This window comes from Hyperolius riggenbachi, chromosome 6, assembly GCF_040937935.1.
Source record: "Hyperolius riggenbachi isolate aHypRig1 chromosome 6, aHypRig1.pri, whole genome shotgun sequence".
Lineage (NCBI taxonomy): Eukaryota > Metazoa > Chordata > Amphibia > Anura > Hyperoliidae > Hyperolius > Hyperolius riggenbachi.
This window is the reverse complement of record NC_090651.1, coordinates 305,525,524-305,548,083: the sequence shown is the minus strand read 5'-3', so window position 1 is coordinate 305,548,083 and position 22,560 is coordinate 305,525,524. Positions and strand designations below refer to the sequence as shown.

General features: G+C 45.9%; 1 protein-coding gene across 1 annotated transcript; it reads left to right on the top strand.

The window, feature by feature from the left end:
- The first annotated feature begins 7,628 nt into the window (after positions 1 to 7,628).
- LOC137522829 (lysoplasmalogenase TMEM86A-like) lies at positions 7,629 to 20,124 on the top strand. The gene is made up of 3 exons (XM_068242940.1): positions 7,629 to 7,785; positions 12,642 to 12,900; positions 18,711 to 20,124. Exons 1-3 carry the CDS (start codon positions 7,735 to 7,737, stop codon positions 19,136 to 19,138), a joined length of 738 nt encoding a protein of 245 aa, XP_068099041.1. The 5' UTR covers positions 7,629 to 7,734; the 3' UTR covers positions 19,139 to 20,124.
- Positions 20,125 to 22,560: the final 2,436 nt, after the last annotated feature.

The following is a 22,560-nucleotide window of genomic DNA, read 5'->3' as shown; positions in this document are numbered from 1 at the left end:
GGCAGATAAGGACTCTTCTAATTAGACTTCATTGCCCAGGAGCTAAGATCAAACAAACCCATTCAGTGTTAGGGAGGAGGGAAGATACTAAAAAGAGATAAGTCACACTTGATGAACTTTCACACCAACCCTGGATAAAGGTGGTGAAAAGAGATTGGGGCGGGGGGGAGGGGTTAACATCTCAAACATGGCAGCATTTTCAGCCATTTGAAACCAGGAACTGCTAAGATCCCATTAATATCTAATTACAATACTGTGTGTGTGTGTACATTTTAGGGATGGTCTATGAGATGTAAATCATTCCGAGTTGATTTAGGATTATGCTAATTATCAATACACATCTATTCAGCATAAAAATGGACCAATCGAATCCTTCCAAATTACAATTGATTGATTTTCAAGCTTCAGAAATTTGCGGCACCGTTTTTCCCAATCTATTGTGTTTCTGCTTTCAAGAGGAAAGCAATGCAATGGTCAAAGTGAACCTGGCTTTTATCCCGGGCATTTGGGTTCTCCCGCTTATGATGATGAAAACAAACACAATTATGTGATATATTGACTTTGCCCAACCACTCACTATGATTGAAAGAGAACATTTTGGCTATGGTAAAACATACTTCCTTTAAAAAAGGCCAATAGCTTACACCAGAGGTGCCCACACTTTTTCGGCTTGTGAGCTACTTTAAAAAATTAGTAAGTCAAAATACCTATGTACAATTTTAGGAGCACACTTGTATGTACAGAATGGAAAATGCAGTGGGGTTGAGATCTACTGTAAGTCCATTGCGATCTACCTATTGGGCACCCCTGGTTTACACATTCTGGCAGGGTATGTAAACTTATGAGTACCGTGGTAAGAGGCAAAGCCTATCTTTTCTGCATGAGGAAATGATAGACCTGTGTGCTTATTTCTGAAACATCTGATAAAATGGTCACAATCAACACTCCACTCCACTGTGCCAGGTGTCAGAAAAGGACTTTGAAATAAGGCATCTATAAAATGATTACCTAATAGTAGGAGAAACACAAGGTGCAATAGAGGTCAGTGTACAGAAAGATACAGTGCATGCATCCAACCTCTAACTCAGTGTTTCCCAACCGCTGTTCCGCGTAGTGTGCCGCGGGATGTTGCCTGGTGTGCCGTGTGGGGATCCCCAACCTGTGGTCTGCGGGACGCAGGACTGTCCTCTTCCTCCCCCCCCTCCCGCCCGTCCCCGCGGCCGCCGCTTTTATTACCTTAGCAGCGGCCGCTCTCCCCTCTCCAGCGCATGTATTTATTCAAGCAGCGTATCTCCCGGCTGCTCTGTGTGTGATGCGCAGGAAGCAGGGCTCGGTTACCATAGTAACGGCGATACATATCGCCGTTACAGGAAGCCGCTGCCATGCTTCCTGCCGGATCACACAGAGCAGCCGGGAGATACACTGCTTGAATAAATACACGCGCCGGAGAGGGGAGAGCGGCCGCTGTTAAGGTAATAACAGCGGTGGGGACGGGCGGTGGCACCACCTACCCATACTGGCTATACCGGGGCAATACTGGCTATCCTGGGGCACTATACTGGCTATCCTGGGGAACTATATTGGCTATACTGGGGCACTATTCTGGCTATACTGGGGCACTATACTAGCTATACTGAGGCAACTAAACTCCCTATACTGGGGCAACTATGCTAGCTATGCAGCCGCACCCCATCCCCCTCCCCCCCCCCCCCAGCCTGCTGCGCACGGCACTGTCCACTAGGTCGCGCAAACACCCGGCGCCACAACCCCCCGCCCCCCGCCGTTCCCCGGAGAAAATTTTGGTCAGTAAGTGTTTCCCGGGCCGGTAAAGGTTGGGAACCACTGCTCTAAGTAATGGAATTGGTTATTTCAGCCACACCAGTTCATTAATAACAGATCCATGAGAATATAGCAAAGCAGTCTCCTTAAAGGGATACTGTAGGGGGATCGGGGGAAAATGAGTTGAACTTACCCGGGGCTTCTAATGGTCCCCCGCAGAAATCCTGTGCCCGCGCAGCCACTCACCGATGCTCCGGCCCCGCCTCCGGTTCACTTCTGGAATTTCAGACTTTAAAGTCTGAAAACCACTGCGGCTGCGTTGCCATGTCCTCAATCCCGCTGATGTCACCAGGAGTGTACTGCGCAGACACAGACCATACTGGGCCTGCGCAGTATGCTCCTGGTGACATCAGCGGGATCGAGGACACTGCAACACAGCCGCAGTGGTTTTCAGACTTTAAAGTCTGAAATTCCAGAAGTGAACCAGAGGCGGGGCCGGAGCATCGGTGAGTGGCTGCGCGGGCACAGGATGTCTGCGGGGGACCATTAGAAGCCCCGGGTAAGTTCAACTCATTTTCCCCCGACCCCCTCTACAGTATTCCTTTAAAGTGAATGATCTATGGGTAAAAGTATGAGAGACAGGATCACCATGACTGCCAGGCAACTGGTATTGCTTAAAAGAAAATAAATATGGCAGCCTCCATATCACTCTCACCTCGGATTCACTTTCAAGTAACATACACATGTCCAATCTCGATTGGCTCATTTTACCATTTCCATGTTTTATGAGGGCCAACAGGTTTTGAATTCTCAATTTGAAACATATTGTGTGTGTAGGCAAGTTCTCATACTACATGGAAGTGATGAAAATGGCCACTCTAGAGTTAATGGGCCAGATTTATCATAGTATTAGCAACAGTTTTTTCTTCTTTAACAGTTCTGACCAGCAGGAGGAACAGTTCTGCATGATAAGAAAATTCTTAAACCCTAATTAGTAGCTGCAGTTTAGCGTGAATTTCTATAACTGCACTACATTTAAGAAAAGTAAGTGATTCCCTGCCCTTTTCCGCCCACCAACAGAGTTTTGCTGTTGGTGGGGTCTGATCGCTCCACCCAATGTTTATTTATTTTTATACAAATATATATATTTTTTTAATAATTGTTCTATTCCCCCCCCCCTCCCTCCCTCTCTCTCACAGCCAATGACAGTGATCGCTGCTTAGTGTCTCAGTGACAGCTGTTTCACACGGCTGTCCCCAGTACAGCTCTGCCTTAGATCACAGCGCTGTACAGTGTTATTAGACGGCGATCGCCGCTGGGAGAATGATGGCTGAGTGAAGCGCAGTCATCCAAGTGGAGATGCGTGCGATCTCCTGCAAATCCCCACCCCAGGACTTTACACCGATCGGCGTTAGGCGGTCCTAAGGCTGGCGCTGCGCCCACGCCCATCGGCGTGACGCTGTTCCCTAGTGGTTAAAAAGTGCTTAACAGCCCTTCTACACAGGTAGCCTGCATTGTACACACACTAGATAAGGAAAAAAGACAAACACTTATATTGTGCTTTTCTCCTGGCAGACTCAAAGCGCCAGAGCTGCAGCCACTAGGGTGCGCTCTATAGGCAGTAGCAGTGTTAGGGAGACTGGCCCAAGGTCTCCTACTGAATAGGTGCTGGCTTACTGAACAGGCAGAGCCAAGATTCGAACCCTGGTCTCCTGAGGCAGAGCCCTAAAGCTACATACTCACGGGGGACAATTGTAACCCGTAGCATGCGCGCACGCGAACAGGGAGCGACAGCTGTCCACACGTCTCGCCAGAAAGGCAGAGACGCGGCGGAAGCTGTTTGTGAATGGAGCATCCCCCGGCCGGATGCTCCATTCACTCGCGTAGGTCTCCTGTCGCTAGCCAGCGTACTCACGCGGGACTAGGGACAGTTCCGGCGAAGTCGCGGCGACGGCTGTAGCCGGCGATTGAACATGTCAATCGCCTGGCGACAGCTCCGATGGGCGACGGTTCAGGGCGCGCGCATTATACACACGGGCGACCTGTCGCCGCAACACGCGCGTGCCACGTGTCTGCAGCGACGGCCGTACCCCGTGTGTATGGGCCTTTAATCATTACACTATCCAGCCACTACTAGATGGCATGGTTACAAGATTTTCATATGAGATTCTCATAACTGACCAGAACTTTTAAGGGGCCCATACACTGGTTAATTTCATCCATCCATCAATCGATCAGCAATCGATTCTTTCAAATCAGCAAATCGGTCGATTTGCAGCTGATTTCGATCAATTTGATCTATCTGACAGGATGGAAAATCTAGGTCGATCTGCTGCTAGCAGCAGATTGCTCACCCATAGAGTTGCATTGGATCTAATGGTGCAAAAATGCATTTAGATCAATTTTCAATAAATTTCCAAATATATTTAATTCTGAAATCTATTGGAAATCTGTTCCTAGTGTGTGGCATACATCAGATAGATACCTGCCAGATTCGACTTGACAGGTATCTGACAGAAATTGAATCTGCTGAAAATCTATAAGCGTATGCTCTCCTTATGAAACAAATGAGCTTACAATCCAGAGATTGAACGATGAAATATGGTAAAATCTATGTGCAGGGTAAAAGTGTCCATGCAAAGTGTAACCAAAACATTTTTTTTCCTATTGCTTTCTTTAAAAAAAAAAAAAAAAAAGTAAATAAAAATGATCTATTGTGCAGCAAAACAATAAAATTCTCTTTTCCAAAAAAAAAAAAAAAAAAAATTCCAAATGTTTTGATAATTTGGTATCAGCCATGGTGAAATATTCTTATTGGATAATATTCTTTCTGGTGATTCTGTGATATGTATTTTAGACAAAATCTCACAACCATGTCACTATGTCAGAGGGATTGAACCTGTCTGGCAATTTGTATTATTTTAATTTTTAAACAGAAACATCGAAGAAGATATCTGCTTTAACGGAGAAGGAATTGCATGAAGACCAACTTTCTGTTGGGCTTGAACTTACTGTATCTCTCAGAAAATGACTTCGCTGTGAAGAGTGCTGCTGATTTATGAAATGAAGAAATGTGTGGTCTGTAGTTTCAAAGGAAAATTCTCCCCCTTTGATTTCAGCTGCTTGACAAAGGAAAGTTTTCTTTGCATCTACGTACTTTTGTGAGTCAACATTTTCAAACACCAACAAATACAGCAGTAGGCTGACACATGACCATCCAGAGTTCTGCTTCAGCCTTGGGGTGACCAATTATTCTCCAGACATAAAACAAATGCCAAGTTTCTAACTGAAGCTAAAAAGGTAGGATAAATTCATAAATTTTTTTCAGTGACCTTTAAATTCTTCGACTACAGTTACCTGTACCTATCATTTAATTTTCTTGTCTCTGGCGCTACACTACAGCTACTGTTACTAACAATCTGCCTGTCACTGGAGTATCTGCCACATATAAAGGAACCTGTGGTGTGATACCTATGGAAGTTGCCATATGTATTTCCTTTTAACCAGTTAATCCTATCTGGACAACTATAGAACAGATAGAAGCTGCTTTAATCTATTTGGACGTATATTCGCGTCCAGTGTTGTTTCGGTTGGTGCACACAAAAAGTGTTCCCCCGAGCCATCCGAAGCCCCTGTGAATGAATCAACATGCGTCGAATCATGAGGCATGTTGATTCATCAAAGTTAAAGTAAAAAGTTAAAAAAAATCCAAAAAAGTAAAATTAAGGGTTTTTTTTTTATTATTATTATTTTTTTTTCAATAAATACATTTAATAAACAAAATCTCATTAACCCCCACCCTTCTCCATAGCTACCAAATATAACTACATGTTAAAAATTGACAGTTTTAATAAAATACATTAACAGCTATGTCTGAGCTTTTATTTTTAATATGTATGTAATGAGGCTATATTACTGTTATTTTAGCAAATAAGGGGCTTGTGATTATTGATAGGGTAGAAAAAGAAAAAATACACATGTATTTCCAAACAACATATTGTCGATATACATTGTACTAGGAACATAATCTAAATGTTTTGATAGCCGGGGCAACTGGGCAAATTAAATGGGTGGGTTTTATCTATAGTAGCCTTGTTTATTTTAAAACTATAAGGGATGGATTGGAGAAATTGTGTATTTTTTTTCTTTTTTCCTTGAATCTCCCTATAAAATGCATAGAAAATAAAGTCATTACTGAAAGCAAGAATCACCCTCAAATCGTAACAATAGACCCTGCAAGGGATGCAGCCGCAGGGGGGCCCATTCTGAGAGACAGACAACTAAGGGTACAGAGAAAAAAACTTTCTGCTCTCTGCACAATTGTTCTAATTTCTGCATCTGCTCAGCCACTGATAAGGAATCATAGTTTTGCAGACAAAGATTTGTAGACAGTCCCTACTCCATGTACAGCAGGCTCTTATGTACAGTACCCAGCCCCTAACCTCTCTACCCCTGCCCAAGTGCTCTGTGCTGTGATGCTGGAGAAGGTTTCAGAGCCAGTTCTGCTCCATCAAGGCTCGGATCACTTCCAGGTTTTCTGTATGCATTTTCTGCAAACATGTATGTTTTATTACAGAAGTGAATGTAATTGATAGAAAAAAAAATGCCTGCACTGCTGTCTATATTTATCTGAATGGGGAAAACACATGCAAGTGAGCACTATCCAATTGAATAACGGCATTGGTTCTATCTCACCTGTGCAGAAAGCGGGGTTCATAGCCGGCCTTTGACCTGAGCGACTGGAGCGGCCGCTCAGGGTGCCGGCTTCCAAGGGGGCGCCTATAGCTGGCTACCTATACTGAGGGCACCTACACCTGACTTCCTATACTTGGGGCACCTATAGCTGGCTACCTATACTGAGGGAGGGAACCTATTCCTGGCTACCTATACTTAGAGCACCAACACCTGACTTCCTATACTGGAGGGACCTAACTGGCCCACTGATTGTATTTATTAATATTCCTGTAAGGTTCTAGCCTTCATTTTTAAGTGTATTCAGGATAATGCACTCTTTCCATCCATTTTGTGGTTATTATTAGTATTTTCTGTTATACATATATGATGTGTCACAGAGATCTGAGCATTTGGCGTGATGTGTCACAAATTCAAAAAAAGGTTGGGAACCCCTGTCCTAGGAGGTAACTCAGGTAAAAAGGACATTGCATATGGGCCTGTGTGTGTGGGAAGAGGATGAAGGGGGGCACCAAAATCAGGTTTTGCTCAGGGCTCTGCGAAACCTAAGGCCGGCCCTGGCGGGGGTGGGGAGTTCATAGAGTTCCTGCCAAAAAGCCTAATTTGTGGCGAAAAAACATAGATCATTTAGATGTAATAAGTATGTTGTGGGCCCAGGATGTCTCCAGGGGACTGAAAGAATCCCCAGGTAAGTTAAACTGTTTTGTTTGAGTTTTTTTTGTTTTTCGCTTAAATCTCCCTTTAAGGGTAATAAAATTACCTGTACATTTTAGTCTGTAGCCGGCTGTGAATTTTAAAACTGATGAGATGTGCTGGAAAACCAAGTCTGATTCATGGAGGCCACACTTGGAAACTTTAGAGGACCTAAAAGATCCTCTGACGACATCTTGGTGACAGATACCACAGGGCACCTTTAAAGATCCCGTGGAATCCATTCCCGAGAAACTTAGGTGAGGTAAGGAGCACTTGCATATTCCAATATAAGGTAGTTAGTTTTAATGTTGTGGCTGACTAGTGTGTATTGCTAACACACAGGAATTATCATTTCATTTGCTACCATCACACTTGCCCTTTGCCCAGATGGATGATACATAGACACCCCGTTATCAGCAAGGATAGACTTGAGCTAAGTTAAAAGTCCAGTTGACCAGATTACGGGTTAAAGTGTAACACACGCATTGGATCAATTCATCTTCAGTCCTGGAGAAGAGAAACTGTCAATCAAGTTTTGCTTTGTGATTCCCGTCAGAAATCCAAAACAATATGGATATTTTAGAGACCGACTCGAGATATAGGAAAAGCTCTGTGGCGTCTGTAAGTGTTGCAGTTATGGGCATAGAAGGGGTGGTGTTGAATTCTGGCTAAACTGCTGGGCAGGTATTGCTTGATTTCTATCATAGCTTAAAGTGTAGTAAAAATTTTCTGACACAGTTGATATACTAATGCAGTGTGGCAAGTATCATCAGTTTTCCAAACTATATTTATCTCCTAGTTTGTTCTTCTGAGCTGCTCGTCCTGTTCAGGATTTAGAAATATCCATTGTGCCAAACAGGAAACCGTGTTATTTTGTTGTTGTTCTGGAAGGAGCTGTTTATTCACAGATCATCTGTGGTCTGGGAAATTCCCACCTTTGGCAAAGTATTCTAAGGAGGTGAAAAGAAATATTAATATAAATTTTTATGTATATAGTTACAACATCTTCCGTAGCGCTGTACATAGTACAAAACAAATACTGGGGAACACACACACATATATACATATATATATATATATATATATATATATATATATATATATATATATATATATATATATATATAAAGTTGAAGACCCTGTACGATCATAACAATCCAGCAATACAAATATACATACATATGTCATGTGTGGTTTGAGATGCCGCTAGAATCGGTACACATATAATAAATTATAACAAAATAAGAAACAATAGGAGGCGGCCTCTGCCCTTGTGAGCTTACAATCTAGAGCAGGCATGGGCAAACTCGGCCCTCCAGCTGTTACGGAACTACAAGTCCCATAGTGCATTTGCCTTTATGAGTCATGACTGTCACTGTCAGACTCCTGCAATGCATTGTGGGACTTGTAGTTCCTTAACAGCTGGAGGGCCAAGTTTGCCCATGCCTGATCTAGAAGGTAGTGGGGTGGAAACAATAGGGAAGGGGACACAGGAGTTACCAGATGAAGCCTGGAATGTAGTGATGGTTAGAGGCATTGCTTCCCCATACATGCAGTCATATGCAGTAATGTCCGTACAATACAGGGGTGTAACTAGAGAGGAGCAGCAGCCACTGTGATAGTGGGGAGGGAAGGGGGCAGAGCTACTAACCTTCCCTTCCTCCTATACAGGGGTCTATACTCCAGATCAGGTGTTTTTGTGGCTAAACTTGTTATGGTTCTGATTCACACACCTGATACAAGCATGCAGTTAGTGTGCTTATCGTGGGTCAGTGGCTTCAAGTATTGAAGCAGAGGATCAGCAGGACAGCCAGGTAACTGGCATGGTTTAAAAGGAAGTAAATATGTTGGTTTCCATATCCTTCGCAAGAAAGGTAGACACTACAGATGAGTTAAACCATTCAGGGTTTCATATTGTGCCAGTCTTACCTGTGTGTTCTGCTGTTCAGCTTATAAATGGGATAACCCTGAATGCAGGGCCGGCCTTAGGTTTCACAGCGCCCTGAGCATAACCAGATGTTGGCGCCCCCCCCCCCCCCAATTCATCCTCTTTGCGTGTGAGCGCACCACACACATACACTAATGGGGCTGCCCCCAGTATAGATTAGATTAGGTTGCTGCCCCCAGTATAGATTAGATAGGTAGCTGCCCCCAGTATAGATTAGATAGGTAGCTGCCCCCAGTATAGATTAGATAGGTAGCTGCCCCCAGTATAGGTTAGATAGGTAGCTGCCCCCCAGTATAGGTTAGATAGGTTGCTGCCCCCAGTATAGATTAGATAGGTAGCTGCCCCCAGTATAGATTAGATAGGTAGCTGCCCCCAGTATAGATTAGATAGGTAGCTGCCCCCAGTATAGATTAGATAGGTAGCTGCCCCCAGTATAGATTAGATAGGTAGCTGCCCCCAGTATAGGTTAGATTAGGTAGGTGCCCCCCATTATAGGTTAGATAGGTAGCTGCCCCCAGTATAGATTAGATAGGTAGCTGCCCCCAGTATAGGTTAGATAGGTAGCTGCCCCCAGTATAGATTAGATAGGTTGCTGCCCCCAGTATAGATTAGATAGATAGCTGCCCCCAGTATAGATTAGATAGGTAGCTGCCCCCAGTATAGATTAGATAGGTAGCTTCCCCCAGTATAGATTAGATAGGTAGCTGCCCCCAGTATAGATTAGATAGGTTGCTGCCCCCAGTATAGGTTAGATAGGTAGCTTCCCCCAGTATAGATTAGATAGGTAGGTTCCCCCAGTATAGATTAGATAGGTAGCTGCCCCCAGTATAGATTAGATAGGTAGCTGCCCCCAGTATAGGTTAGATAGGTAGGTGCCCCCACTATTGGCTAGATAGGTAGGTGCCCCTCCCCCTCCTAGTGGAGGGGGAGCCGTGGGGAGGGCAGCCCGACCTCTCCCTCCCTTCCTCTCCGGGCCGCCCTCCGTGCTCAGCCCTCCAATGCAGACTGCAGTGCAAAGAGAACAACTCACCTTCCTCCCTGGTTCCGATCGTCGGCGCCTCTCACTTGCCGCTGGTACACTAAACTTCCTGTTAAGCAGGAAGTTTAGTGTGCATCAGTGACAATGTAGAAGAGGAGACCAGCGGCAAGTGAGAGGCGCCGGCGATCGGAACCAGGGAGGTGAGTTGTTCTCTTTGCACTGCGGTCTGCATCGGAGGGGGGAGCATGGAGGGCGGCCCGGAGAGGAAGGGAGGGAGAGGTCGGGCTGCCCTCCCCGCGGCTCCCCCTCTATTACGGGCACGTTTGCCAAGTTTGCCCCCCAGCCATCACCCCCAGCAGCGGCACCAGGGGGCGGAGCAAGACGGACCCAGCCGGGGCCACAGCTTCGCAACTTAGTTCGCATTAAAATACAGGCAGCAGGAGCGCCCCCTGGAAGCCGGCGCCCTGAGCGATCGCACAGGTCGCTCAGGTCAAAGGCCGGCCCTGCCTGAATGGTTGAGCCCTGGTGCCGTGCCTACTTTTCTTTTAGTGGTTTAGGTGTGGTGGCTGCCAAGTTTGACCAGTGGATCCCTGGATATTTATTGGAGGCCGGTGGGGATTTATGTAGTGCAGTAGCTCCCCTATCCTTCACTACAGGCCAGGGTCACCTGAAATGAAACGGATATGGAGGCTGCCATATTTATCTCCTGTTAAACAATACCAGTTGCCTGGCTGTCCGGCTGTCCGGCTGTCCTGCTGATCTTTCATGCATCAGTAATGTCAGAATCGCACACCTAAAACAAGCATCCAGCAAATGCAGTCAAACTTGAATCAAACATCTGATCTGCATGTTTGTTCGGGGTCTGCGGCTAAAAATATTAGAGGCAGAGGATTCACAGGCAATTTCCATTGTTTAAAAGGAAATAAATATGACAGCCTCCATAAGCCTCTCACTCCAGTTGTCCTTTAAAGAAAACCTGAACTGAAAATTAAAAGACAAAATATCTATTTCTCCTCTCCTGCGTCCTGTTTGTCCACTGTGATCAATGGAATTCTCCGTCCTCCATTTTGAAAATGGCCATTACCCCCTAACAGCTTCCTGGTCAGCACACTGTTAAACTGTAACATCGCCCACTTGTGCCATAGGGAAACATGGACACATCAGTTCTCCTCTCAGCTGTAATTGACAGCAACTGATATATAACTGACAGCAACTGATATATTTCAGTTCTGACCAAATCTTGTCAGAACTGGAAGGGATTATTGTCAGAAGAAAATGGTGAGCTTCTGAGAGGAACTGATGGCACGGTAACTATATAATGTTCATTTGAAGTTACCTCATGTGTTTATTTTAAATAATTTTACTCAGTACAGGTTATCTTTAAAGAGAACCCGAGGTGCGTTTAAAGAATGTTATCTGCATACAGAGGCTGGATCTGCCTATACAGCCCAGCCTCTGTTGCTATCCCAAACCCCACTAAGGTCCCCCTGCACTCTGCAATCCCTCATAAATCACAGCCGTGCTATGAGGCTCTGTTTACATCTGTAGTGTCAGTCTCAGCTGCTCCCTCGCCTCCTGCATAGCTCCGGTCCCTGCCCCCATTCCTTCCCTCCAATCAGCAGGGAGGGAAGGGATGCAGGCGGGGGCCGGAGTTCTGCAGGAGGCGGGGAGAGCAGCAGACTGACATTATAGAGATAAACACAGCCAGCTCTGACAAGCTGTTTGTCAGCAGCTTAGCAGTGATTTACGAGGGATTGCAGAGTGCAGGGGGACCTTAGGGGGGTTTGAGATAGCAACAGAGGCTGGGCTGTATAGGCAGATCCAGCCTCTGTATGCAGATAACATTCTTCAAACCCACCTCGGGTTCTCTTTAAGGAATATCACCGTTGTATAGATATGTGTAAAATGAATGATACTTAAGGCCTCCTGCAAACTACAAATCCGATTTGCGATCCCGATTTTACCTGGATGCTATCAAAACACAAAGAAAATCGCAGCATGCAGGACCGATTCCAAATCACATGTAAAATAGCGTCAAAATCTGAATCACATGTATAAGGCAAGAGGCCTTATACCATGCTAACAGCATCCCTTCTAGCTATGTTATGATTTATGCTGGCAGCAATACTATTTCACCAGTGACATAGCAATAGGGGGTGCAGAGGTTGCAACTGCACCAGGGCCCTTGGACCAGAAGGGCCCACTAGGTTCCCTTCCTCAGCCAGAGTATTAGCTCTTCATTGCTGCTATGCTGGTAATGATCACTTCTATATATGCTTTGAATAGTGATAATCGTTAACAAACTGTTCCCCTCCTCCGCTTCCACCTTTCATACTGTGGATGTCCTTGGCAGGTTTTGTTGCACCATATGAATTGTTATGTATAGAATGGTTAGGGGGGCCCATTGTGAAACTTGCACTGGGGCCCAAAGCTCCTTAGCTACGCCACTGCACTTCACAAATTATGTTACATGTTTATCTCTGTCTGCAGATTTGTTCTTGCTTAGTTAACTCTGTGAAGTTTCATTGGTCTCCTTTTCTTTTCATATAGGTGAGAGGTATTATTTCAAAACTTCTGCCCTTCGTAATAACTGTGTGCAATTATTTTGTACTATGGATCCCCCTCTCGGAGCCCAGCTTGTACAATGCCTTCATTAAGTGTCTGCCAATCATGTGCCTGGAGTTTTTCGTCATTGTCTATTCTGTTGGCTCCGGCAAGTTCAGCTCTTATGCAAAGAAGATCTTACTGGGATTGGTCTTCTCAGCAGCTGGAGACGTCTGCCTAGTCTGGCCGGAATATTTTCAACTTGGTAAGAACAACATATAACCAAAAAAACAGAATAGAATTAGCTCTTTCAGGCCTGGAACCCACTTGAAAGCGCAAAGCGCGATTGCAATCGCTAGCGATTTGTGATAGCGGTTTGAAAGCGATTTTGGGAGCGATTTCCCTGCTCCTATACAATCCATTAGAATGGAATCGTTCCCAAAATGCTGCATATCCTGTGATTGTGATTTACTTAAACGCAATCGCTGTAGTAGTGGAATCTATCCCATCCATTTACATTGGCAGAGCGTTTAGGGAAATCGCTAGTGATGTAAAGCAATCCCGCGCAATTTAAAGCATTGCAAATTACACCAGAGAGAAAATGTGTGCATCAACCAAGTGAACCTGACAAATCTGGCTTTGCAAATTTGGCCTATTGGCTAATCACGAGACATTGCTCATGCAAATATGCATTTGCTTTCGCATGCCAAAATATGCAGGGTCAAAAACCAACACCGCAAAGCAATCGCCCTGCGGGAATTAGTTCATGCTATACAGTACTATCCAGGGGCGCCACGAGGAGGCTTCCCAATGCCCCCATACAACCGGGGGGCCGCGGGGGTCCCAGGCTCTCTCACCGCCTGGAACCCACACAGCGGCACCCCGGAGGTGGAGGCTGGGGGGTGCAGGCGATCTCCCCAGCGTGGCCAGCGCCGGGAATAGCCGCCCGCACACACCTCCCAAGATTATAAACAGGCACTTACCTTAACGTCCATTGCGTTCTGCTACATGTGCATGACCTGGGCGCGACACATAAGGGGGGGTGGAGGGCAGGCGCAAACAGCCTGCTCCAGGGCTCTCACCTCCTAAACCAAGCCATTCACCACTCGCCTCCAAAGGAAAGAAAATGCAATGCAAATTACACCAGAGAGAAAATGTGTGCATCAACCAAGTGAACCTGACAAATCTGGCTTTGCAAATTTGGCCTATTGGCTAATCACGAGACATTGCTCATGCAAATATGCATTTGCTTTCGCATGCCAAAATATGCAGGGTCAAAAACCAACACCGCAAAGCAATCGCCCTGCGCAGGGGCAAACCCAGGATTTTCAAGGGGGGATTCCTCAAAGGTCTCCCTAAGCTACACACACAATACAGTATAATAATGTGATAGGACATCATGCAGGGTACACAAAATTCAATTTCCCGTCTGACTGACGGGATCTGACAAATATTTCCTAAATGTCCGATCTGCTCCCGATGGACAACGGGATCCATCAGGAGCAGTTTGGATACAGATAATAATGAGGACAGTTGTTATTGCTATTGCTATTGAAGGAGAATGTGAAGCATTCACCAAGCAGAGCACAGGGCTGTGCTCATACCTGATTATTAAGTTCCCCCGAGCTGCTCCATGCTCTGTACACACGCTGCTGCTCCATGCTCTGTACACATGCTGCTGCTCCATGCTCTGTACACACGCTGCTGCTACATCCAAAGTCAACTGTAGCAGAGAAAGAAAGGGGACAGTGCTGTGAGCTGCAGGATACCTGCAGATATTCTGATGTCTCAACTGTTGCCTGTCCCCAGACACTGCACTGGCCCTGGTCTGAGGAGGGATTCTGGGCAACTGTAATACCCCCCTGCGTTTGCCTATGCTGCGGGAATTAGTTCATGCTACATTAGCACTATCCAGGGGCGCCACGAGGAGGCTTCCCAATGCCCCCATACAACCGGGGGGCCGCGGGGGTCCCAGGCTCTCTCACTGGGGGGGGGGAGGGCAGGCGCAAACAGCCTGCTCCACGCTACGTAGCGTGGATCGGGGGGGTTGGCCCTAGACTGCGCAGCCGCGGCCAGAGGAAGCGGCCATCTTTCGTGAGGCAGGAGAGCCCGACCCGGGCTGTGGGGTCGGGAGGCGGCCAGGGGGGATAATGAGCGGGGGGACCCGGTGGAACGGCACAGAGGGCGCGGACGGCGTCCTCCGTGCCTGAAATGACGATACAGGTAATTCACTTTTTTTCCACCGTTGGCCTCGTAAGTCCTTTTAAGGATTTCCGATGCCACAAAATAAATAGTTTTACTTACCTGGGCCTTCTTCCAGCTCCTAGAAGCCATTGCATCCCTCGCCGTAGCTCCAGTCCTCACTGGTTCCCACTGGCAGCCTCTAAGGATTGCCGACCCTAAAATGTGTGAGCGTCTTCTGTGCATGCGCAGCTGTGTGCCAATGTCACCAGAAGCATACTGCCCCTGCGCAGTAGTACTGCAAAGGCGCAATACGCTCCGGATGACATGGGCCTGTTCGCATGTGCACAAGACACTGACCCCAGGAGGGCCGGAGCTGTTGTGAGGGCTGGAAGAAGCCACAGGTAAGTAAAACTACCTTTATTTTGAGGCCCTGGAAGTCCTTTAACCACTTTACCCCCCGCGGTACGGATTTCTCCGTCCCTTTTTCCACCCTTATAAAACCAAGGGACGGAGAAACCCGTACCTTCCGCGCTACCGCCGATGTCCGCGTTCCCGCCGCTCGTGCACGCCGCCGCCCGCTCGCCCGGAGATCAATGAACGGGAAAATCCATTCCCGTTCGTTGATCTAAGCCCCCGCAATGATCTGCTGCTTCTATGAGAAACAACGCGATCATTGTTATTTTCACAGCCTCATAGTGCTTCCTGTAAGCGTCCTTCCGGACGCTTACAGGTCGCATGAACAAAGACTCACTGTGGCCATCTTGTGGCCAAATAGTAAAACTACACCCTAAAGCATTTTACATATACAAATACATTAGTTTTACACATTAAAGTAACTCATTACCTCCCACACTCCCCAACTTTTTTTTTTGTAATAATTTTTTTTTTTTTAAATACAAAAATAACAAAAAACATAGTTAGTTACCTTAGGGACTGAACTCTTTAAATATTTATATCAAGAGGGTACAACACTGTTAATTACTATAAACTATGGGCTTGTAATTAGGGATGGATGCAAAACTGAAAAAAATGCACCTTTATTTCCAAATAAAATATTGGCGCCAAACATTGTGATAGGGACATAATTTAAACGGTTTTATAACCGGGATAAATGGGCAAATACATTTCATGGGTTTTAATTACAGTAGCATGCATTATTTAAAAACTATAATGGCCGAAAACTTAATGTTTTTTTTCCCACATTTTTTCCTATTTTCCCATTAAAACACATTTAGAATAAAATAATTCTTGGCATAACGTCCCACCTAAAGAAAGCCTAATTGGTGGCGAAAAAAACAAGATATAGTTCATTTCATTGCGATAAGTAATACTAAAGTTATAGACGAATGAATGAAAGGAGCGCTGAAAGGTGAAAATTGTTCTGGTGTTTCAGGGGTAAAACCCCTCAGTGGTGAAGTGGTTAAAGGACCACTATCGCGAAAAAAGTAGGCAGTTAAAATCCTACAGAACTGACAGGTTTTGGGGCAGTCCATTTCCTCATGGGGGATTCTCAGGGTTTTCTTTGTTTTCAACAGCATTTCCTGAACAGCTGTTTAACCTACTTAGGACCGCTCCACGCCAATTGATGTGGCGGCAACCCCCTGACCGCCTAACGCAGATCGGCGTGAAGTCCTGGGGGCGGCGATTGCAGGGGAGCGTGAGCACATCCCTGCTTGAATGACGGAGCTCCGCTCCATCATCAGCCTCCCAGCAGCGACCGCCGCTAGGACACTGTTAGACGGCGAAACTGCCGTCTATTTTCTCCGTACAGCGATGCGATCTAAGGCAGCGCTGCACTGGGACAGCCGTGTGACACAACTGTCCCCCTGGCAGGCTCAGGGGTGATCCGCTATCATAGGCTGAAGCCTATGATAGCCGATCACAGTGATTGGCTGGCAGAGGGAGGGGGGTATGCAAAAAAAAAAGTGTTTTTCTATTGTAAAACTAAAGATATAAATACCGACAGTGTCTTATATTAATTTTTGCTCTAAAAGATGTGCTAGGGCTTATTTTCAGGGGATGTCTTATACTTCTATTAGGAAGTGTCTCTCAGCAGAACATTTCCTTTTCCTTTCTACTGTGATGTTCATGGATTTGAAAGTGTGCTACTGTACTGATCAGGTACCTGCTCTGTCTTCCCTGCACACAGCTGATAACCTTGCTGTGTGCTGGGATGACAGGTTCAGTGCCCCATTGGCACTGCACCACTGTGTACCCACTTACTGGCTGCCTCTTCCTCCTCTTTAACTTCTGCTAGAGCTTATTTTCAGGGTAGGGCTTATATTTCAAGCATGCTCAAAATTCCAGCTAGGTCTTATTTTCAGGGAAAGAGGGTATGTATTAAAAAAAAAAAAAAAAATAAACATCCTGGAAGCTATAAGCTCTGTTGGTGGGCAAAAAAAGGGGGGGGGGGGTAATTACTTGTGTGCTGAGTTGTGCGGCCCTGCAGCGAGGCCTTAAAGCTGCAGGGGCCTATTTTGTAAAAAATGGCCTGGTCTTTTGGGGGGTTTAAGCCCATGGTCCTTAAGTGGCCAAAATAGTAAGATACCAGCCAGCCTCCCTAATCACTTGCACACTATTTTGTCAGTTAGACTTTGCAACTGCTGTTCAGGAATTCTGTTGAAACGAAAGAAAACCCTGAGAATCCCCCATGAGGAGATGGACTGGCCCAAAACCTGTCAGCTCTGTCAGATTTTAAATGCCTACTTTTTTCACAGTAGTGGCCCTTTAAAGAGAACCCAAGGCGGAGAGAAGCCCAGAAGATAGATACTTACCTAGGAAGAGGGAAGCCTCTGGATCCCCCAGAGATTTCCTGTGTGTGTCCTCTTCACCCCTACTGCCACTGTACAGAACCCTCCTGAAAATTGTAACTACACTCCTCTTTATGCACAAGTGCAGCCATGCTGAGCTTGCACGAGTATAGCCGCGCCTGTGCAGCAGCACGTACGGCGCAATACGGCCATGCTCTAGCAAGAAGAGGAGTGCAGTTGTAATTAGCTATCCAACAAGTTCTTGGTGGGTTTCTTTTGTGGGTCCATGTGCAGCAATGGTTGTCTCCAGGAGGACATGCAAAGCCTCTGCAGTGTCTAGAGGCTTGCTTCCCTCTTCTTTAGGTAAGTATCTCTCTCTTTTTTTCCCCAGTCCACCTCAGGTACACTTTTAAGCTTAATACTCACCTGATGATGCAGGAAGATGGGGATCACATCAACATTTCCAGATGACAAACGTTCCCCGATCCATCTTCCTGTCAGTGTGTACACGCAACGGCACACAATGGGTGCGAACAAAAGTTCAAATGATTGCAGCACTTTGCATGGGAGTCATCAGGGATCTTAAAGATCCGATTCACCATGATGGTTGTTATCGCCGTGCATCGCAAAGCTTTGTTTGTCCTAGTCATGCGCCTGTACCCACTTCAGGAGATTGTGGAAATGATTGTCAAAAAATCGTTGGTCATCAGGAAAATTGAAGAGTGGGTACTGGCCTTAAGAATTCCAGGACTCTCAAAGCCAAAACCACATGAATGCATCTACATAGCTCACCTTTGATAAAGAGGTTTTTTTTGTTTTGTTTTTTGTAACAAAGGGCAATTTCACTTTAGAAGTTTTCCCTGCAGCATCAGCTTCTGTTGAAAATATTAATATTGTGTAACTTCATTTTTGTAGCATGAATTCTCACACCCACTGCTGCCCTATAACAAGAGATCAGACAAACTTAAATTTCAGTTTTTCTCTAAAATACATGAAGTTAGTGGTTCTGTCTATACTTTTTCTGTTTTTCCCTACTGTCCTATTCTCCCACATTTTTGTTACATTATATTTACATTTGATGTGAGAAAAAAAAGTATCTGAACAAGTACCTATATTTAAACCTTTTTTTTTTCCTTTCCAGGAATGGTGATGTTTGGATTGGCTCACATCATGTACACAGTTGCCTTTGGCTTTCTTCCTGGAAATGTTCCCATTTTTATTGTCCTTGCCCTGTTTTGTGCCACCTTTTATTCTCTGACTTTCTCCTATTTAAGTGGACCTTTTGTTTACATGGTGGCCGGTTACGCAATGCTGATTAGCACCATGGCATGGCGGGCACTGTCCAGAGTCCGACTGGGATCCTCTTATTTTTCCTGGGCACAAGTGTCTGCTGCATTGGGCTCCATTGTCTTCATGGTCTCCGACTGTGTCCTGGCAGTTGATAAGTTCTGTTTCTCGGTCTCCAATGCTCGAGTCGTTGTCATGTCAACATACTATGGAGCCCAGCTGCTGATCTCCTTGTCAATAATTGGCCAGTCTCGTGATGAATTTCTGTGGAAGTCCAGATAACAGAAGCACTCCTGGATCTGTCTAAACACGAGAGCTTTATCCTCACAGAGACCTTATTGAGAGACATCACCCTATCATTAGCAGAGATCACAACATTTTCTTCTATAGGCAAAACAGGAAGAACCCATAAACATGTGATCATTTCGGAAGTATCTGACTGGCTTGTTGCGATTACCTGATCATGCAACACTTCCTGTTTTTTCCTACCTGATTTCTCTAGTAGCAGAAGTCAAGTAGAGGTAAATTATAATTTCTAAATCTCATGTTTATTTAATAAGGCAACAGAGCAAAGTGGAAATACAGACTTCCAAAGGTTTCGTACAAGAGAGAAGGAATCGACACTAGATGTCTGACTGACAGTTGAGGAGAGGCAGGTGTGTTGGCTGAGCCTCCAGAGAAAATATTATATCGCAAACGTGAAGCAAAGAAGGATCCGAGCACCACCCAATATATCCAAAGTATCACCTTTATTTCCTCCTCACACCCATCAACATAAATTGCAATACAAAATGGCCTGACAGCCGTTTCGCAGGGAAGCCCTGCTTCCTCAGAGGCAGTAAATTGCATACCCCAAATTACTTCCAATGGTGGTAACACTATTACAGGCATGATTTAGTAACTCTATGGAGACTACAGATGGCGACTGACAGAGATTTACCATTGGCTATGTACATTTAGATCACTCAAGTATATTTCTTGCTGTAGGAGAGAGAAGAGGAGAACAGAGATGACTCTAGATCATACACTGCTAAAACATCTACAAAATTCCTTTCTTAGCAGAATCCAGCAAGGCGAGAAGCCTTCAGACATCAAAGGTCAGACGTCACCTGCATGGGCCTGTTTGGTTAAAGGTGATATCTGATTGGTATGCTTTGCTGAACACTTTCCATATCACTTGCTTTTACACCGCTTTATTAACTACACACACATGTGATAGTGATTTTTCTGCTCCATCTAAGATTAATAAATGTATTTTACACAAAAAAGCATTTTTTTATTTTTTTAAAGGCAAATATGAAGTGAGAAGAATGTGAAAGGAAGCAAAAAAGAATACATCCAATACATCCATGTTTATTTGATTAAAGATGGATAGCCCCATTTACACACACAAAAAAAAAAAAAAAAGGGTCTTTGACCCTTTCAGTACTGCAAGGCTCTGGTCCCTTAAAGGGACACTTAAGTAAAAAAAAAAAGTTTCACTCACCTGGGGCTTCCAATAGCCCTCTGCAGCTGTCCAGTGCCCTCGCCGTCTCCCTCCGATCCTCCTGGCCCCGCCGGCAGCCACTTCCTGTTTCGGTGACAGGAGCTGACAGGCTGGGGACGCGAGTGATTCTTCACGTTCCTGGCCACAATAGCGCCATCTATGCTGCTATAGCATATATCATAAACCATATAGCAGCATAGAGGGTGCTAATGTGTCTGGGAACGCGAAGAATCACTCGCGTCCCCAGCCTGTCAGCTCCTGTCACCGAAACAGGAAGTGGCTGCCGGTGGGGCCAGGAGGATCGGAGGGAGACAGCGAGGGCACCGGACAGCTGCAGGGGGCTATTGGAAGCCCTAGGTGAGTAAAACTCATTTTTGTTGCTTGACTTAAGTGTCCCTTTAAGTACCAAAGACTTATTTTTTTTGTTGCTGGAATTCCATCTGTGATCATGGTGATTGGCTTACAGTGATAACAGGGTCAGGGGCCAATTAAATCAGTTCCTGCCCGGCACATGGAGCTCAGCTATCAGACTGCTGAGCAAGCGGAATGCAGCAAAGCCAGAGCGGCAGGACCGCACAGTGGCGAGTAAAGAGTGCATAGATTTAAAGTAAACCTGTAAGGAAAAAAGAGCCACTGGGGGTACTTACCACGGGAGGGGGAAGTCTCTTAATTCTAAAGAGGCTTCTCCTGTCCTCCGCAGCAGAGGGAATGCAGTACTGGGACCCCCGAAGAGCTTCTTGTTGACGTACATGCGCAGTAGTGCCTTTCCACAGAAATAGCCAAGCTCTGTCGGGTCCATTCTGCTGAGCAGGTGTGAGCTGTCTGTGCCTGCACAGTAGAGTTGTCCCAATCGGGGTTGGTTATTTCCGCTGGAGCCCGAGCAGCAGGAGCGAAGACGTAAATATTGCGTTTGGCTTCTACCGGCTGCCAGTACTGGATCGGGCTGGCGGAGGGAGACGTGCAAGCCTCATTACGATATAGAAGCTTTCCCCTCCTGAATTAAAGAGGACCTCCAGAGTAAATCCTAAAATCTGGGAGCCTGCAAGTGAAAGCATCGCAGGACAGGGCTTCTCGGGTAAATATAACTTTGTTTCACTTGAAGGCTGCTGGATTTTAGGATTTACTGTGGAGGTCCTCTTTAAGTACCCCCCAGGGGCACATATTTCCCTCACAGGCTTACTTTAACCACTTCCAGACCACGCTGATTGGAATGTACTGCCTGTTTGGTAGATGTTATTCCTGTCGGCGCGTAGATCTCAATCATCCCTGCCACACGCTACCATCGATCTCGCCGCTCTCTGATTGCTGCGGCCCCCTCGCTCTGCTGTCAGTATGGCGTCACCCTGTGATCACTGTGAGCAAATCACATTGGCTGACCATTTTTTTCAAACCAGTAGTCTCTGGTTCAGGGAACCTGACGCAAGTAAAATTATTTAAAGGGACTCTGTAACAAAAATGTCATTGTGTTTTCTAAACCTATTATAATGTGCTCTGGCTTACTGCAGCACGTTATACTATCACCGTCTCTGTAATAAATCAGCTTATCTTTCCCCTGTCGGACTTGTCATCCTGTGTCTGGAAGGCTGCCAACTCTTCAGTGTGATCTGCTATGCATGCCCCCTCTATGCACACTCCCCTGTGTGTGTGTGTGTTATTTACATTAGCCAGCTTTTCTCTGCTCTCTTGTCTTTTACAAGCTGGATAAATCCTCTGTTCACATCCTCTGTTGACTCATGATGAGTCACACACTGCAAAATTACAGACAACCAGGCAGAGCTGTCTGCAAGAGTAAACAATCAGCTTCAAGAGAACCCGAGGTGAGTTTGAAGAATATTATCTGCATACAGAGGCTGGATCTGCCTATACAGCGCAGCCTCTGTTGCTATCACAAACCCCCCTAAGGTCCCCCTGCACTCTGCAATCCCTCATAAATCACAGCCACGCTGCTGACAAACAGCTTGTCAGAGCTGGCTGTGTTTATCTCTATAGTGTCAGTCTGCTGCTCTCCCCGCCTACTGCAGAACTCCAGTCCCCGCCTGCATCCCTTCCCTCCCTGCTGATTGGAGGGAAGGGACAGGGGCAGGGACCGGAGCTATGCAGGAGGCGGGGGAGCAGCTGAGACTGACACTACAGATGTAAACACAGCCTCACACCACGGCTGTGATTTATGAGGGATTGCAGAGTACAGGGGGACCTTAGTGGGGTTTGGGATAGCAAC

Excerpts from the sequence above, each read along its gene's own strand:
- LOC137522829 (XM_068242940.1), top strand. The coding sequence starts at position 7,735 with ATGGATATTTTAGAGACCGACTCGAGATATAGGAAAAGCTCTGTGGCG. Across the intron at positions 7,786-12,641 it reads GGAAAAGCTCTGTGGCGTCT|GTGAGAGGTATTATTTCAAA; the intron begins GTAAGTGTTGCA and ends CTTTTCATATAG. Across the intron at positions 12,901-18,710 it reads GCCGGAATATTTTCAACTTG|GAATGGTGATGTTTGGATTG; the intron begins GTAAGAACAACA and ends TTTCCTTTCCAG.